Source organism: Balaenoptera ricei, chromosome 4 (genome assembly GCF_028023285.1).
Source record: "Balaenoptera ricei isolate mBalRic1 chromosome 4, mBalRic1.hap2, whole genome shotgun sequence".
NCBI classification, from domain to species: Eukaryota; Metazoa; Chordata; class Mammalia; order Artiodactyla; family Balaenopteridae; genus Balaenoptera; species Balaenoptera ricei.
In genome coordinates, this window is record NC_082642.1 from 7,334,411 (window position 1) to 7,352,873 (window position 18,463).

Genomic DNA, 18,463 nt, shown 5'->3' on the forward strand with positions numbered 1-18,463 from the left:
GAGAGGGGAATCGAATGAGAAGGCAAAAGGAGATGTGTTCTAGAAAACACCAATATTTCCGGGTAGAGGAGGAGGGACTTGTGAAGGAGACTGAGAGGGGATGGCCAGTGAGCTGGGAGGGAACTGTGGCAGGAGCAACCTTCAACCAGGAAGCAATGGTCAACAGTCCTGACCACCACAGAGGCATCGCATGAGAGACAACGAAGATAGCCCTGTGACTCTTATAGACGATCATGGGGGACCTTTGCTAAAGCAGTCTTGATGGAGTGGTCCTCCTTTAAGAAGGGAGGTCCTTGCAGGAGCCGAGGAGGGAATGAAATGTAAGGACCAAAGAAAGACTGAGGTCAGGGAGTAGTTAGAAGAGTCCTAAGGCCAGGCTAGGGGGGTGTGTGTGTGTGTATGTGTGTGTGTGTGTGTATACAATGGGAGAACCTTGAGTATGATTCTATGCTGAGGGGATAGAGCAGTAGGGAGGAAAAAGCTGAAGACAGAAAGGACACGTAGATAATTAATGGATTTAGGAAGGACCCTGTAAAGCAAAAAAGGGTCTGAGAGCACAGGGAGGAGGCCAAGCCTTGGACAGGAGAAAAAATTTTTTCATTAAGAATGGAGGGAAGGTTGGCCTGGACCAAGAAGAAGGGTGGCCCTGGGGTACTGCAAAGTTGAGGGAATTCCTCTGATAGCCTCTGCTTTCTCTGTGAAATGGAACAGTTCGGTTCTCTGGATATTTTCGAGCCTTTTGTAGGCCAGGCAGACAAGACTAAGGGAAATGGAGTGGGGATGTGACAGGTGTTTAAAAGCCGGGGGAGGTTTGGAATATCTGACGAGGGACAGAAGAGGGAAAGACTGGAAAAGGCTTTGCAGAAATGGGGGTGCCACAGATCAGAGGCTCAAGGAGAGTGGGAGTCCAGAGGCAAGACATACAGCCCAAGGAATAGAGCCCCCCCCACCCCGGCCAAATGACAGCAGGAGGGTAAATTTCCTAAAGAGAGCATCCCCTGTGACTGCGTTTTCACTCCCAGTCATTAACTTGTGACTTACTCAGCTCTGTTTCATAATAGTAGACTGTAGTCATGAGGGTACCACAGCCTTCCTCTGTGCTGAGCGAGCTATGTGATGTGGGTTCCCTTTCTCTCCTCTCCCTCCTGTGACTTGGCTGCCTTCTATTCTATTGGTAGAGTCAGTCCAATGACTAGTTTCTTCTAGCTCTGTTTCTGACTCGATATCTTGTCAGAAATCTCCACTTTCCAGACATCACAGAGGGGAAATTGAGCTTTGAACCAGGAGTTTAACATGTATGTTACAGACTCTAACTCACCATCTTTAGGTTCCCTCGACCTTTACATATCTAGATAGCATTCTCTTAGAAAGCATGCTGGCCCAAGTAATTCCTTTCCTGGGAATTCATCCAGAAAGGTTATTCCTGCTCATCACCCACCCTCATGATAAGAAAGAAAAAGGTATGTGCTTGAAAATGTTCATGGAAGCATTAGCTATAACACTGAAACAATGGAAGGCTACCTAATGGACAGTACTGCATCAGTTTGATGGAAAATCCATGTAGTTATCTAAATGGTAGTTACGAAAACAATCTGTATGACGTGGGAAATGCTTATATTCTGAGTAAAAAGAACAGAATGTGACCTTGAAACTTCATTATGATTATAGTAATGTATAAAATAAATAGTAAGATGGACAAAGATTTGAAAGGAACAAAAATAAAGGAAAAGCTTGCTTTTTATGTTGGTGAGACTGTGGGTGAAATTTGTACCTTAATTTCCATTTCACTGTTATAATGTTGTTCAGTTATAAGATCCCTCCATAAAGAGCTGGACCTTTGCTCAAACTAACAGAAATATGGAGAGAGCAAGTCCATCTTCCCCCATCCTCCTGCCCTGCTAACAAAAAAGAGCTGTGTCATGTTCAAGTCTGAGATGGATTCTTTCACAAATCCCAAACTTTAAACCTTGTTATTAAACAGCCATCAGTTTCCATCGAACATGTTGACAATCTCCCAAGTATGTTGGATTAAAAGTTTTCTTTTAATAAAGAGATTTGAAATTCCATTCCAGTTGCCAGCCAGGTCTTTCAACTTCTTAAAAGGAAAAAAAAAAAAAAAAAAAACAACCCACACTGGCTCCTATCATCCCTTTGGCAACTATTCTATTTTATTACCGCATTGTCCCAGATTCTCTCCAAAAACTCAATTCAGCTTCTATTACCACCAACCCCAGAAACAGCTTATATCAAGGTCACCAGTGACTGCCTGACTCAAAGGACAAATTCTGGTTCTCAACCAGAGACTCCCATCACACTTCAAAGTGCCAACCCTCTTCTTCTCCTTTGGCCCTGACGTCGCTATCTGTATGGTCCTCTTCTCTCCTTCCTTCCCTCCTCACCGATGTGGCACTAACTCCTTTCCATCAGAATCACTGGCTTCCACCAGGAATCCCCAAACCTGCTAACCAGACTCCATCCCTGCATCCTACTCCAAGCAAAACGTATCCATCCAACACATCTGTGTCCAGCAGCTGCATTATGCCTTCTCCACAGCAGCAGAACCCCCTAAGGAGGTGAAAATTGATTCTTGGGGGCAAGAAAATATCCCTTACTCCTTAGAAAGTATGTATTATATGTGTATAAAGTACACATACAAATACCATACAGAAACCAATATACAATATATCTGTGGTATTAAAATTTCATGCATGGGGGGTGATTAGGAGGAATGTCTAAAAAGACTCCTTGGTTGAGGAGCAACAGTGAAAACAAAAGGTTGAGAAATACTGCTTTGCCAGCATTCTTAGGCGCTAGCAATACAGCAGTGGATGAAACAGACCAATGCACCTGTCCTCATGTTATGGGGGAAACAAAGAAACAAATAAGTAAAAATATACCACTTATCAAACTGTGATAATTGCTATGGAGAAAAATAAAAACAACACAAGATGTTGGGAGTTCGGGGGTGGCAGGGGTGACTGGGCAGGGGGTTGCAACTTTAAGTAAAGGAGGCCTCCCTGACAAAGTGGCGTCTAAGTAAATACATAGAGGTAAAGGAGCAAGCCATGAGTTATCTAGGGAAATATACAGGCTGAGGGAACAGTATGTGCAAAGGCCCTGAGGTAGCAGTGTTCCCGGCTCGTTTGAAGTACAGTAAGGAGACTAGTGGCTAGAGCACACCAAGCAAGGAAACAGGTAGCAGATGAAGTCAGAGGTCTGACAAGAAGTCCAATCATGTACTGCCTAGTAGGCCACTGTATTGACTTGGCTTATACTCTGGGTGAGATTAGAATTTTCTAGAAGGGTTTGAGCAGGGGACTGAAATAACCCAATTCACTTTTAAAAGATTCCACTGGCTACTGGGTTGAGAGCAGATTGCAGAATGGAGGGGTGGAAACAGGGAGACCAGTTAGGAAGCCCTTGCAGTCCTCCAAGTGAGAGATGGTGGTGGCTTAGACCAGTTGGAGCAGTGAAGACAGGGAGATGTGGTCAGGCTCTGAAGGTGGTGCCAGGAGGTTTTCCTGATGGATTAAACATGAAATGTGGGAGTTAGAGAAGAATCAAGGATGAGGCCAAGGAAGAATCGGACTGCCAGCAACCGAAGGCTTGCAAAGGGAGAAGGCTAAAGGAAGCAAGGGTGAGAAGAGGAGATTATGAGGTCAGTTTGGGACACCTTGAGATGCCTATTCAATATCCCAGTCAAGATGTTCAATAGGTAATTGGAGGACATGCAAGGGTGGAATTCAGGGAGAAGTCTGGGCTGGAAACATCTGCTTGAGAGTACTTCCAGTTAAAGCCATGATACTGCATAGAGCACCAGGGGAGTACGGGAAGAGGGAGAAGAGGTCAAGGAACTGAGTTGTCCCCTGGATGGCTCAGGAGATGAGGTGAACCAACAAAGTAGTTCAAGATGGTAGCCAGGGAGGTAGCAAACCCAGGAGAGTGCAGTTTCTGCAAGCCAGGGGGAAGAAAGCGTTTCCAGGAGGAGGGAGTAAGCCGCTGTGTCAAACGTAGACCAGGTAAGATGAGGAGAAAGATGGACCATTTGGGTTTGGCAGCTTGAAGCTCTCTGGTGCCCTGGGAAAGGTAGCATTAGTGCAGTGGGTTCAAGAGAGAAAGTGGAGAGAGGAATGAGATGCTGAGAGTGTAGGCAACTCCCTGAGAGCTTTTGCTGTAAGGGAAACTGAGAAAGGGGGTAATAGCTGGAGAAGGACTTAAGTGAGATTTTTTTTTTTTAATATTTATTTATTGATTTATTTTTGGCTGCATTGGGTCTTAGTTGTGGTGCAAGGGCCTTAGTTGCCCCGCAGCACATGGGATCTTAGTTCCCCCACCAGGGATCGAACTCTCATCCCCTGAATTGGAAGGCGGATTCTTTACCACTGGACCACCAGGGAAGTCCCAGATTTTTTGTTTTAAGATGAGAAAATGATAGCATGTTTGTGTGATGATGGAACTGATCCAACAGACGGGGAAAATTGATGCAGTGGCAGAGAGAGGAGAGGATTCCTCAGCAGTGTCTTTGAGGAAGTGGGAAGGGGTGGAGTGTGGTGGAATTGGCCTTAGGGGCACACCACAGCAGACCTCTACTGAACACCTACCATGAGCTGGGTTCTCCATACGCTGATGTCATTGAATCCTCACAGATGTGAGAGAAAGGTGGGACTAGTCTTATTTTTCGGATAAGGAAATCAAGGTTTAGGGAGTTCAGAGAGTTAGAAAAGAAGCTGAAACATGAACTTCCTTTGCCAAATTTCAAACGCCCGGTCATTTCCCAGGCTGCCCCATGGAAAACTCTCATTTTACAGAGAGAAAGAGGGACCAGTTAACTTGCTCAGGGTCCCATAGTGGACCAGAACCTGGGCGCCTGACTCTTGGCCCAGTGATCCTTTTCTTCTCGCTAACTAAGCTCTTCCTTCCTCCATGCCAAATGGTCACCTTTGCTGAGGCTATCACTCACGTCTGGAGGACCCTGCTCATTCTAGACCTTGTTCCTCCTGCTGTTTTCTGTTTTCAGTGAGGCTTATAGAGGTATAACTACATATAATACACCTCGTCCTTTTTAGGTGTGCAGGTCTATGAATTTTGACTGATGCATAGAGGATGTAAATACCACTGCAATCAAGATATAGAACACTTCCATTACCCTCCAAATTTCCCTTGTGCCCCTTTGTGGTCAATATCCTCCCCTACCCTCCAACCCTGGGCAACCACTGATCTGTTTTCTGTCCTTATCATTTCGCTTTTTCCAGAATGTCACATATATGGAATCATACAATACACAGCCTTTTGAATTCACTTACTTTCAGTTAGCATAATGCATTTCAGTACACCCATCCTACTGTGTGCACCAACAGTCTGTTCCTTTGTATTGCTAAGTAGTATTTTGTTTTATGGACAGGTCACAGCTTGTTTGTCCATTCACCAGTTGATGAATATTTAAGATGTGTTTCAGTTTTTAGCAAATATGAATAAAGCCACTGTAAACATTTACATACAGATTTGTGTGTGGACATATGTTTTTAATGCTATTAGGCAATTATCTAGGAGTGGGATTGCTGGGTCATATTTTAAGGAGTGGGACTGCTGGATCATATGTTAAGTCTATGGTCAGCTTTTTAAGTACTGAAACAATTGGATATTCATATGCAAAAAAAAAATTTAACCTTGGCCATATACAAAAAATAACTCAAAATGGATCATAGACTTAAATGTAAACCTAAAGCCAAACAATGTCTAGAAGAAAAACATACAGGAAATTATTTGGGACCTTGCATTTGGGAAAGACTTCTTAGATTTGACCTCTAAACATGATACCTAAAAGAAAAAACTCATAAACTGGAATTCATAAAAATAAGGACTGCTCTTCAAAAGACACTGATAAGAGAATGAAAAGACAAGTCACAAACTCAGAGAAAATATTTGCGAATTACTTATCTGATAAAGGGCTTGTATCCAGCATGCATAAACAATTCTCAAAACTCAATAATAATAGTAATAAATAACTCAATAAAAAATGCACAAAAGATATGAACAGACACTTCAACAAAAAAGATATATGGAAGGCAAGTAAACTCACAAAAGGATGCTCAACATCATTAGTCATTTGGCAAATGCAAATTAAAGCTACAAGATAAACTACACTTCTATTAAATGACTGCAATTTTTAAAAACCTGCCAAGTGCCAGTAAGAATGCAGAAAAACTGGGACCCTCATACATTGCAGGTGGGAAGGTGAAATGGTACAGCCACTGTGGAAAACACTTGGCACTTTCTTATAAAGTCACACATATAGGAGTTGGGGGTGGAGGACGGGTTGACTACAAAGGGGGAACAGGAAATTCTGGGAAATGTGGAATAGTTCCATAACTTGATTGTGGTGGTGGTCCCATGATCGTAAGCATTTGTCAAAACTCACAGAACTGTATGCTAAAAAGAGAATTTTTTACTGTGTTAATTTTACTTTGGTCTTAACAATAGGGGGAGAAAGTAAAAGCCAAGGCAGCAATGCCACTGTGTGACTTTACAAAAGTTACTCAACTTCTCTGTGCTTTTTTTTTTAACCTATACACTGAGGATAAAATAGTACTTTCCTTATACTGTTGTTAAGAATTAAGTGTGTTGATTTATGCAATACACCTAAAGCACATGGTACATAGCAAATGCCATAAAATTAGTGGCTGTTATTTTTTTTTTTTTTTAAACATCTTTATTGAAGTATAATTGCCTTACAATAGTGTGTTAGCTTCTGCTTTATAACAAAGTGAATCAGTTATACATATACAATATGTTCCCATTTCTCTTCCATCTTGCATCTCCCTCCCTCCCACCCTCCCCATCCCACCCCTCTAGGTGGTCACAAAGCACTGAGCTGATCTCCCTGTGCTATGCGGCTGCTTCCCACTAGCTATCTATTTTACATTTGGTAGTGTATATATGTCCATGACACTCTCTTACCGTGTCACATCTCACCCCACCCCCTCCCCATATCCTCAAGTCCATTCTCTAGTAGGTCTGTGTCTTTATTCCCGTCTTAGTGGCTGTTATTTTTATTCATATTATTATTACTCACATATTTCTCTTTGAGGAAGTCTGGTAATGAAATAATAAAGAGAAAAGAAGGGTAATTAGGGGTTTGGGGTGGTTGAAGGATAAGGAGACCTAGACACACGGACTCAGAGACAGAATGGAGGAAATCAGTGATAAGGGAATGAAAGAAAGAGAGAATAATGCTGAACCCACAGACCAAGCCTGTGCTGCTCACGTGGCATCGGCTGCCCGTGTTCATAAATAACTCCCTTTCCTTGTCAACAGCTAATCAAGTAATTTCTCAAGGCCAGAAGCAACGCTGGATTAACGACAGCCCCTCCACAGATCAAAATGTTCAAATCCTTTCTCTGTGGTGCAATCCTACACCTCAAAGAATGGAAAGACCGAACAAATCTACCTCCTAGATACACAATATCCAATATCATTAAAGTGACACCTCCCAATATTTATTTGAATGGTCTGCTCTCATCCTCCGCAAAGGAAAAGTCATGTTAGTGTTGGCTGGAAAATGGAGGGTTGTTATCGGAGTTCTGATTGGTCATTACAGACTCGGGGAATTTTCATCAAACAAAGAAACCTGATAAAATGTAAGCATAACATGCAGGGATTAGTGCCCTCCTGGGTGACTTTCTCACAAGAGTAGGAATTTTAAGAGACTTCATAAGAATTAATAGGCTCCACATGAAATTTATTTTAGCTTCTGGCTTTTCTTTCCAGGAGGCAAATCAGTGCAATTTCTTCTGCCTTTGTTTCAATTTGGTAACAAACCTCAATTTTCAGACGGGCTTCACCTAGCTGCCCCATCAGACACAAAGAGGTGGCTACACTTTCTACAAGTGGGGAGATGGAAGGAAGCAAGGTTTTCGATAACTGCTAGTCAAAACCAAGTCAACAGCTAACCAAGTGTAAGAATAACAGGTTGGATGGATGGAGCTATCTCAGCAGCTGGAATCTCTGGAGGGCTGGTGATCATAGACAAGTTGCTTCGCTCTGCGCCCCCAAAGCACAGGGCAGCGTGGGCCAGTACAATCACTGACAACCGAGGCTCAGCACCTGTGCACTTCCACACCCCGTGTGCCTCTGCACCCTCTTCCAAACAAAGCAGAGGCATTTTCTCATTTTATCTTTATCTATCCATCCACCCATCCATCCATCCATCCATCCATCTATCCATCCATCCAATTTCTAATTGATAAGGACTTTTCAAAACGCAATCACAATACCTTTAACATAACCAACAAAATCAATAATAGTTATGTAATATCATCTAAAACTCAGTCCATGTTCAATTTTCCTTGGTTATCTCAAAATGTCTTTCATAAAGTTTTGTTCAGATCCCAAATAATACCTATACATTGCATTTGGTTAGTACATCTCCTAAGTGTCTTTTAATCTAGGACAGTCGTGGGAATTTTTGGCTTCATTTATCCTTTTAATTGTTTTTGTAAAGTATTCATGTATTTATTGAATAGATAATGCTTGCAGAGTGGTAAAAAAATTTTTTCCAAACTGTACTAAAAGGTGCATAATGAAATATCCCTCAGTCTCCTCCCCCAGAAGCAGTGTTACCAGTTTCATGTGTAATCCTCTAGAAATAGTCTCTACCTAGACAAGCATGCCTGTCCCCAGGCTGTAGCCTGGTGGATAAGAGTGAGGACATGAGTTCAAATGTGTCCTCTGCCACTTACTAAGTAAAAATCTTGGGCACATCGCCTCTGAGCCCCAGTTTTTTCCTCTGGTAAATAGAACTAATAAAAGTACCTATCTCAAGGCATTGCTGAGAGAACTAAATCAGATAAGTTAAGTACCTAAATAATTACTTGTTATTATATACATTCTCCTTTGGCTTTTTCCCAAATGATAGAATGAGGCACTTTTCTCTGTTTGATGTGTTTTTTTCATCTAACATCGCATTTTGATGATAATTCCATACCTGTTCTTAAAGATTTGCTTCATTGTTTGAAATCATTGACTTAATTCTATTGTATGGATGCCCTACTGATAGACATATAAGTTATTTCCAACCTTTTGTTTTTACCAAAAAAATGCTGCCATGAATATCCTTGTAATATTTTATTGGATTCATATGCAAAATATCCATAGGCTAAACTCCTGGAAGTAAAATTGCTGAGCTAAGGGATATGTGCATTTTAATTCTTTATAGGTAGTACCCAACTGCCCCAAAGGAAGCTGTACCAATTTACACTCCCAAGAAAAGTGCACAAGGGTCTCCATTTCCCTACACCTTAGCTCACACAGGATATCACTAAACGTTTTAATCTTTGTAAATATGATTTGTGGAAAATGGTATCTCATAGATTTAGTGTGCATTTCTCTTATGAGAAGGTAAAAGAAATATAGCCCAAGTAAACCTCAGTAGTCAAATGACCTGCCCATGACTTCTGAGCAAGGACCCTGAGTGAGCGCCGGCAGGGCACAAATGACCTTGTCTGTACCCGTGAAGATAATGTTCCCTATCTGATAGCGCTAAGCATGTTTTATGAATGTCCGTATGTAGTTAGTTATATCTAGCAGTGGTGAAGGGTTTGTTCTGAACCCTTCAACTGGGTTGCAACTCCTTCACCTGGTTGCTTTCTGACACGTGGTCAGGAGCACAGCGTTGTGGCCTTAGGACATGTATTTGCACAGCCGACCACTTCCTCCTTGAAACATTTTCTTTCCTTGGCTTCCTGCTGTCCAATCCATGGATTTGCTCCTAACTCACAAGCTCTCTTTCTCTCCTGGGCCCTTCTCTCCTCTAGCTACAGCTTCTCCACAGGTGATAGCCATTCCCCTGGCTTTAAATACGAGCGCCAGAACCAGAGTGGGGCCACTGAGGCACCTAGGTCATAAAAGTTAAGGAGACATTTACTCTTGGGCTTGTGCAAGGGCAGTCTTGGCCCCAGAGCATGACTGTCTCCTTAAATTTCCCTATTTGCCCTAGGTACCTTGCTTTCCTCACCCTAGTTTCACCTCCTTAAATACCTCCGCCCTCTCCATGGACTTCCAGACAAGTCCTCTTTGTCGTCTCTACTTGGATATCCCAAACACAACTCAAACTTAAAATATCTAAAACAGAACTCTTGCATCACTTCCCCCTCCCCTGGCCAAACCTGCTTCTTCTACTTATCTGTCTCAATAGCATCAACATTTATTCAGTTACTCTAGGAGTTATCCTTGATTTCTTTCTTTCAACAAGTTCTATCTTCCATCTCCACATCTGACAAGCTCTCACCACCTCTACTGCTACACCTTAGGCCAGGCCTCCATCTCTTATCACTGTAAATACCCGCCACCTCCCCACACCCACCCCCAGTATCCCGGCTTCCACCCCTGCTCTCCCCCTCCCCCCTCCCCCCGCGTACTCATTACTCGGCAGCCAGAGCGATCTTTTCACCTCATGAAGTAGATTAGGTCACTCTCCTACTTAAAACTCTTTCGTGGCTTCCAAATGAATTTAGCCTAAAGGCAGACCGCCCCCCCTGCCACCAGGGTCAACAGACCAGGATCTAGCAGATGCCAAGAATCTGACCCCAGCCTAGCAACCCACTTCTTCCTCCACCTCATTCACCAGAAACCGTGGCCCACACTGGCTCACTGCTGCCTCAGCTGTGTTCTTCTTCCCTGCAACGCTCTTCCCCAGATCTTTATACAGGCACTTCCTTCTCAACATTCAGGTGTCAGCTCAGGTGTCACCTTCCTGACCACCCCCATCCACTCATCCAGTCACTCAAAATCCCATCACCCTGTTTTCTTTCTCCACAGCATTATCACTATCTGAAAGTGTCTTGTTATCAGTGCGTAACAGCCGCTCAAAACTCTGGGGCTTGAAACAAAAATTTACCAGTTCAGCTGGAGAGTTCTTGATTGGGACTTTCCCTGTTGCAGTTAAACAGCAGCTGGGGTTGGAGTCATCTGGAGGCTTTTCTGGGCTGGATATCTAAGGTTCTTCCCTCCCTTGTCTGGTGCCCCGGTGCTCCTCCAGGTGGCCTCCTTTTCCAGCAGAGAACTGGACTTCCTGCATGGCAGCTCAAGCCTCCAAGAGGAGAGAAGTGGAAATGGTTGGTCCTCTTATAAGCCAGGCCTGAAAGTGGCGCAATGTATTTCTGCTGCCATATTCAAATGGTCAAAGCAGTCATAAGCCAGCCCAGGTTCAAGGGGATTGAGGAATAAGTTCTACCTCTTAAAGCAGAAGTGACATGTATGTAAAAGGAGGAAAGGAATTGATGGTGGCCTTCTTTGGCAATAAACTATCACATTCATTTGTTTACCTGGTATTTGTCTATCAACTCCCACTAGGTTATAAACTCCATAAGACAACAGGGACCTTGTCTATCTTATTTTATGGCTCTATTTCCAGCGCCTAGAACAATGTCTGGCACACAGTAGGTGCTCAATAAATAATGTTTGGGAAACTAAAATGGACTAAACTAAACTTCTCCAGTTTGGTTTTTCCAGGTTCACTAATGCTGAGCATGCTAATGACTCACCAGATAAGAGAAATCCTACATTTATAAAGTATTTCATTTCCTCTGCAAACAAGAAAAACTTGCCCTGAACACAAAATCTAGAAATAGATTTGGCATGTTTTCTAAATGGAAAATATTTCTTGTATCACCAGAAATTATTTTCCCACAGCTTGTGCTACATCAAAATATTGAAGTTGACTGAAAATACCCCATTCTTTGATCTTGGTGTGGACAAGAAAAATTTTTGTTTTTGTAGCAAAGGAAATATAGAAACCTCCTGATGTTTGAACTCCCCCAGTTCTGAAAATGTCATTACAAGTTAAGACAGACTTTTTTTTAAAGACTAATGAGAAATGTCATTAAAAGTTTGGTCATCAAAATGTATAGATTTTGGTTATAAAGCCAGCACTTGTTTATTTAAGTAATTACATATGACTGAGGGCAACAACAACAAAAAAATTCCCTCAAATCTCCCCCTTTGCTAGTTTTTACTGGTGAGTTCTATAAAATAAACCCATGTTTAAACCTTTTTGTAAATCCCTTGTAAATTAGTAAGTGAGAATGTATTCATCAGAAGGATTTTAGTGATTTTTGAAGTTAAAAAAAAGAGGGATTTAATTTTTTTTAATTACACTTGCTGATGACCGCTGATGAAATTTCTTCTAATCTTTGTTTTATCTTCAGTTTTCCCAGATTTGCTCAAAGCCATCCCAGTGAGTATCCACGTCAATGTCATTCTTTTCTCCACGATCCTTATCGTTTTAACCCTGGTGGGGACAGCCTTCTTCATGTACAATGCTTTCGGCAAGCCCTTTGAAACTCTGCATGGTCCACTGGGGTTGTATCTCTTGAGCTTCATTTCGGGTGAGTACAGAATTCTATCTCTGAAGACAAATGGGCTTTTCAATGCGCAAAAGACAGAGCTACCCAAATGTAAAGTGACAGTACATATACGTGGATGTTCACTGTGGCACTATCTATGAGAGCAAAAAGTGGAGATGACTATAATTATTCAGCAATAGGGAATTCAGTAAATTCATTATGGTGATCTATTTGACTAGATGGCATTGAATTATATTTTTGAAGAAGATGTAATCAAAAGGACAGATGCTTGTATCAAAAAGTTAAGTGAAAAAAGCCACATATAAGATTTTATAGGGCTTCCCTGGTGGCGCAGTGGTTGAGAATCTGCCTGCTAATGCAGGGGACACGGGTTCGAGCCCTGGTCTGGGAAGATCCCACATGCTGCGAGGCAACTAGGCCCGTGAGCCACAACTACTGAGCCTGCGCATCTGGAGCCTGTGCTCCACAACAAGAAAGGCCGCGACAGTGAGAGGCCCGCGCACCGCGATGAAGAGTGGCCCCCGCTTGCCGCAACTAGAGAAAGCCCTCGCACAGAAACGAAGACCCAACACAGCCAAAAATAAATATAAAAATAAATAAATAAAAGATTACTATAAAAAGAAAAAGATTTTATAAATATGAACCTAATTTGATTTTATATATAAATATAGAGAATATATACATATATTGTATATAGACTCTCCATATATATAGCCTCCATATATATACATAAATATATATATATATGTATATATATATATATATATATACACACACATATATATATAGAGAGAAAGAGAGTGTATTCTGTTGGTAGTAGTTATCTCTGAGCAGTAAAATTATGGGTGATTTTCATTTTTTCTCATACTTTTTACTATTTCCAAACATTCAGGAATGTGCATTTATTTATTCATAATCAGAAGAATAAATAAAAGCCATCAAAAAAGAGTAAAGAGCCGGTGTTCCACCCACACATGAGTTGCCATATTCAGGCCTATAGGGTCTTTGTGTAGCCTAAGTAGGTGTATCTGGGCAAGGAGAAAACTCTAAACCCCAAAATTAGTTCATTAATAAACACGTCCTACTCAATAACTAGGGCTGATGGGAAATAATATGAAACCTAGTCAGTGCCACAGGGTGCTTAGGATATATTTACAAAAAAGAGAAAGAGATGAGAAAATCAAAAGTGTCTACATAACTCATATGCACCATCCTTCAGTGGGAGGTCTCTGATTTCACCCCACTCCAAACTTGCAAAAAAGACTCAATGCTTTGTCATATCCCCAGGAAGCAAGTAATTGTATTAGTGATTTCATGGAGAGATGAGAGAGAATACAACTCACACCAGCAAACAGTGTATTGAAGATCAATATCAGACTCCTTCCTTCTCTGCAGCTGCTCTTTGGCTGCCAGCCCCCAGCCCCCAGGCCACCAGGCCCCTTCCCTCTCTTGACACCACTCCCTTCTCCCTGCACAATTCAACTCCAGCCACAAACTCGCATAGCTCCCTCTCTAGCAAACAAAACCTTGTAGTTAACGGGTGCTCCCTTAGAAAGCAGTATATGAGCCTCTATTCATGATCACTTGAGCACCCTTTGTTACCAACCTGGGTTCTTGGGCTCCTTAATCAATAGAAATTGGTAAAATGCGGAATTCAGGCAAGGCTTTACTGGGACTTGTGCTGCAGCACAAGGGAGTAAGACCAAGTAACAGGTGCCCTAGCTTGCTCGCTGAGGTGGGGGGAGCTGGTTCTTTAAATGCGGTGAGGGTGGGAGCAGATCGGTGGGTCAGGCTGGAGGGGTGACAGGTGGTCTGCTCACCCCCTTGGTGGTGCTGTGTGCAGGGATCCTGCGCAGTACCCCGCTTTTGCTCCCCGCAGCAAGTGGCAGTTGTGCTTTGGCCTTTTTGTATCATAATTTGCCCCACGTGCACATGCATGCAGTGGTTTTTAGTCCCTTGTAGTTTCTTTGTATTCTTTCGCTCGAGGAGACATTTGTCCAGGTGCAAGCACTCTGGTAAAAGGGTCCCAGGTCTCAGCCTGTCTCAACCTCTTGGGGTCTTATGCCATCTACATCTTGCTCTTCAAATTATTTACCCAACCAAAATAGTTCTCTCTCTAGCGGGGGTTCTGCTAATATGTTCTCCATATTTTTCACAAGCAAATAATACAGTTTCAATTGTGCAGAAATGATTACCCTACGACGGCAGTGTCTAAGTCCTTCTCATCTTTGGATCTCTAGCGAAAGCATCCAGCATGGGCCTCTGCACACAGTAAACGATTCAATACCTATTCACTGACTTGCGAAAGCAAGCCCAGAAGGAGATGTTAAGCCGGTCACTTAAACAGCACGGGTTAGAGGAATCGGAATGCGAATGGGATGGAATTAGCAGAGTAGACCTGCAGAGGCGGTGGGACAAGATCCAGAGAGATGGGACAGAGTAATGTAAAGAAAGGCCAAGAGCTTTGCGATCAGGGCAGAGGAGCAAGAACCCAAGTACAGGGTGCACACAGACAGGCAGAGGCAGTGGTTCAATCTCAAGGGAAGGTCAGCTTAGAAGTGGGTATTGGGATTACTTCACCCCACCCACAACAGCAAACCAAACTGAAGGATCTGGGTGGTGTGCTGTTTTAGTGAAGGCCCTTGAATCAACCAGGGACCAGCTAGACAACAGGATACACACAATTTTAACAGAGGGAATACAATGTTCAACAGTGGTTCTTCAAGTGGAGTCCCCAGACCAGCGGCATCTGCATCACCTGGGATCTTGATAGAAAAGCAAATTCTCCAGCTTCACCCCAGACCTCCTGCATCAGAAACCCTCGAGTAGGGCCCAGCCATCTGTGTTTTATCAAGCCCTCCAGGTGATTCTGATGCAAGTTCAGGTTTGAGAACCAGGGCTATAGGGAGCTGATTAAATAGATGTTGGAGGACTGAAAAAAAAGGAGACGCTGAGGTAACTCAGAGATGGCAATGTCACAAAGCAGTGGCCAGCCCTAGGGCTAGAGAACGCAGGGAAGTGTTTAGTGTTACCAGAACCTAGAGACTTGAGGAGAGGCCTCGGGGCACTGGGTCTCAGACCTCTGAGGAAGTGGCACCGTCATGTGACACCAGCAGGCAGCTCTGGGAATGTGGAAAGGGCTTGGGAACTCCTCAGCGGAGGCCCAGAGAAGTGCTACCCCGTGGCAAGGCCAGCCAGACCTTCCTCCCCTGCCCTGGTATCCTCCCTATTGGTAGAACTGGGGCAGGTGACAAGGCAGAACCAGAGTTGGGGGGGAGCCTGCACCCAGCATCACAAAGCACAGAAAAGAAGAGCTGGTTTGATGCCAAGACACAACAGCTTATTAAGTGGCACAGCCATCTCACACTCCGGCTTCTGAATGAAACTGAGAACAGCCCATTTGGAAGACAAATTATTTGACAGTTCTAACGGACGACCAAACTAACGGTATTTGAAAAGCAGGATGACTCAGAGAATGCAGACTTTAATCCGAGTCCCAGATCTTATCTCGGCTTTCGGCCAAGTCTAACGCAAAGAAAACCTGAGCACAGAAATATATGCGGGAACACAGGCCCTGGGCTTACACTGTATTGTATTTATCCTTGAACTTGTTGCAAAAGCAGGTGCTCAATAAAGGTTTGTGGATGAGGGAAGGAAGAGAGAGGGAGAAAGGAAAGGAGGAGCCAGCTCCAGATCTGCGTGTTACGGAGGATAAAGGCCTAGTGTTTCCAGATTATCTGTTTTTTTTAAAACAGATAAAATTCTTATTTTAAAAAACCAGAATTTTCAACAATTTAAAAAAAATTCTTATTTTTAAAAACCAGAATTTTCAACAATTTTTTAAAAACTGTGCCTGACAACGAAACATGTTTGAAGGTCAGATGGACCGACAGTTTGTGACCTCTAGAGGTAACAAGTCACTCTTGAATCACAGACTAACTACTTCATTCCCTTTGATCTACATATAGTACCCGTAAGCCCCTGGAGGCTTGGAAAAGTTTATCTAAAGTTGTAATATTCACAGAGACCTCAGCTTTAAACCCCACTCGTGGGAAGATGGGGATTTCACGGCCCTTATCACAAACACTCGAAATGTGAGCCAATGAATCACACACTCAGAGGCCAGAGCCTGTACTGGGGGGGGTGGGGTCCCTTAATGCCCGTGGGAGTCACACTTCACTAGGGACCTCCTTCCCCTGGGGCAGCTCTCTTCTGCTGAGTTTTCCCCCCTGTTTCTCTACCCTGGCGGCCTCCCTCATAGCCAGCAGAGAAAAACTCCTTCCTCCCTTTTCTTCTTCTCCTCCTACTCAACCCTGGGTCCCCCAAGATGCCACCTTTCCTTGTGCTGATGTCACGCCAGGGCTCTTTCTTCAGCTGTCTACCTCCCTGCCGGATGGGACCCCCAGGCTTGGCATCCTCCTTGCGGGGAAGAGAAGGGAAAAGAGCTCTTCCTGCTTGTCTGTCTGGGGCATTGCCTGCTGCCTAGAGTAACAATGCTGTGGGCATCTCCTTGTGTCCCCTGATGCCCTGCAAGCCAGACCTCAGGGGGAGAAAAGGAAAGGGCGCCAGCCTCTGGATGAGGTCAGCAACCGTTTCAGTCACCACAGCCTGCTTGTCCTTGTGGCCCAATATCCTGTTGCCCTCCTGGACCAGAAAGGTGCCTTCCACTTCTCATGGCTTTCAGTCTGGCTCACATTCCTCAGCTTTCTTCGTGTAACTTGTCTTCCCACTGTTATTGTTCCATGAAACCCACCCAAGTCAGTTAATTTGTTCTTTCTCATCTTGTCAATCATAACCCAGGCCTGAGAAGTCTTTCCCTGAGTTAGGATTTTAGTAATATCTTAATGATCTCCCATGGTTCATCTTGGACAGTGATTCTCTTCCCAGACCGTGCATTAGAATCACCAGAAGTAAGTTCCAAAAATACTGATGCTGGGTCCCACATCACAGATTGGAGTCTCTGGGGGTGGAGCCTGGGCACTGGTCTTTTTTTTTTTTTTTTAAGTTTTCGTAGGTAATTCTAATGTGTGACCAGTGTCAAGAACCACTGATACAGGTGCACTCATTTCATTTATTCAACAAACGCTGACTGAGTGCCACTACGTAGCAGCCATTATGAGAGGTACTGGTGTTACCACAACCCATCAGGCACACAGTCCTGCCTTCGTGGAGCCTAAAATCTAGTGGGAGAGTCAACAGAAGTTTACATAGGGAATTAAAGATCACAGTAAGGCTGATGAACAGGCTGTCATGATAGAGAATGAAGGGAAGGGAGGATCGGGTCTTGATACAGCGGTTGGCAAAGGCTACTCCAGGTAGCTGAGTTCTAAAGATACAAAAGAGCTAAGGATCCTCAGAGAACTTCCCAAGGAGAGGAAAAAACACACATGAGGATGCTAGGGAAAGAGGCCAGCTTGTTGTAGGCACTGAAAGGAGGCCCATGTGGCTAGAGAACAGGCAGTGAGGGGAAAATGGGCAAAAAAAAAAAAATTAGAGAGATCAGTTGACGTCAGTTAACGTCAGACCTCAAAAACCACGGTAAGTCATTCAGAATGGATTCTAATTGCAATGAGACACTTTTGAAAGTCCTTAAGAAGCTGTCTGATAGCTGATTTACCTTTTAATTTTTTATAAATTTATTTATTTTATTTTTGGCTGCATTGGGTCTTCGTTGCTGTGCATGGGCTTTCTCTAGTTGCAGCGAGCGGGGTCTACTCTTCGTTGCGGTGCACGGGCTTCTCATTGCTGTGGCTTCTCTTGTTGTGGAGCACGGGCTCTAGGTGTGTGGGCTTCAGTAGTTGTGACATGTGGGCTCAGTAGTTGTAGCTCTCGGGCTCCAGAGCGCGGGCTCAGTAGTTGTGGCGCATGGGCTTCGTTGCTCCCTGGCATGTGGGATCTTCCCAGACCAGGGCTCAAACCCATGTCCCCTGCATTGGCAGGCGGATTCTTAACCACTGCACCACCAGGGAAGTCCAACTGATTTCCCTTTTAAGAACTGTCTGGTGAAAGACTAGGCTATTGCATTGGAGATGGAGAGAGATGAATGTATTCTAAAAACATTTTGAAAATAGATCCGAAATGTTTTGTAGGTAGCTTAAGCA

At 43.5% G+C, this 18,463-nt stretch overlaps 1 protein-coding gene across 2 annotated transcripts in view; it reads left to right on the top strand.

Annotated features, from left to right (window-relative positions):
• CLRN1 (clarin 1) overlaps positions 1 to 18,463 on the top strand; it is a 38,718-nt gene that overhangs the window by 11,302 nt on the left and 8,953 nt on the right. The window contains exons 2-4 of one of the 2 annotated variants that reach the window (XM_059921864.1): positions 12,204 to 12,383; positions 13,758 to 13,781; positions 14,847 to 14,864. In XM_059921864.1, coding sequence (XP_059777847.1) covers positions 12,204 to 12,383; positions 13,758 to 13,781; positions 14,847 to 14,864 — 222 coding nt within the window. The remainder of the gene's footprint in view (positions 1 to 12,203; positions 12,384 to 13,757; positions 13,782 to 14,846; positions 14,865 to 18,463) is intronic. The other variant, XM_059921865.1, reaches the window with a different exon arrangement.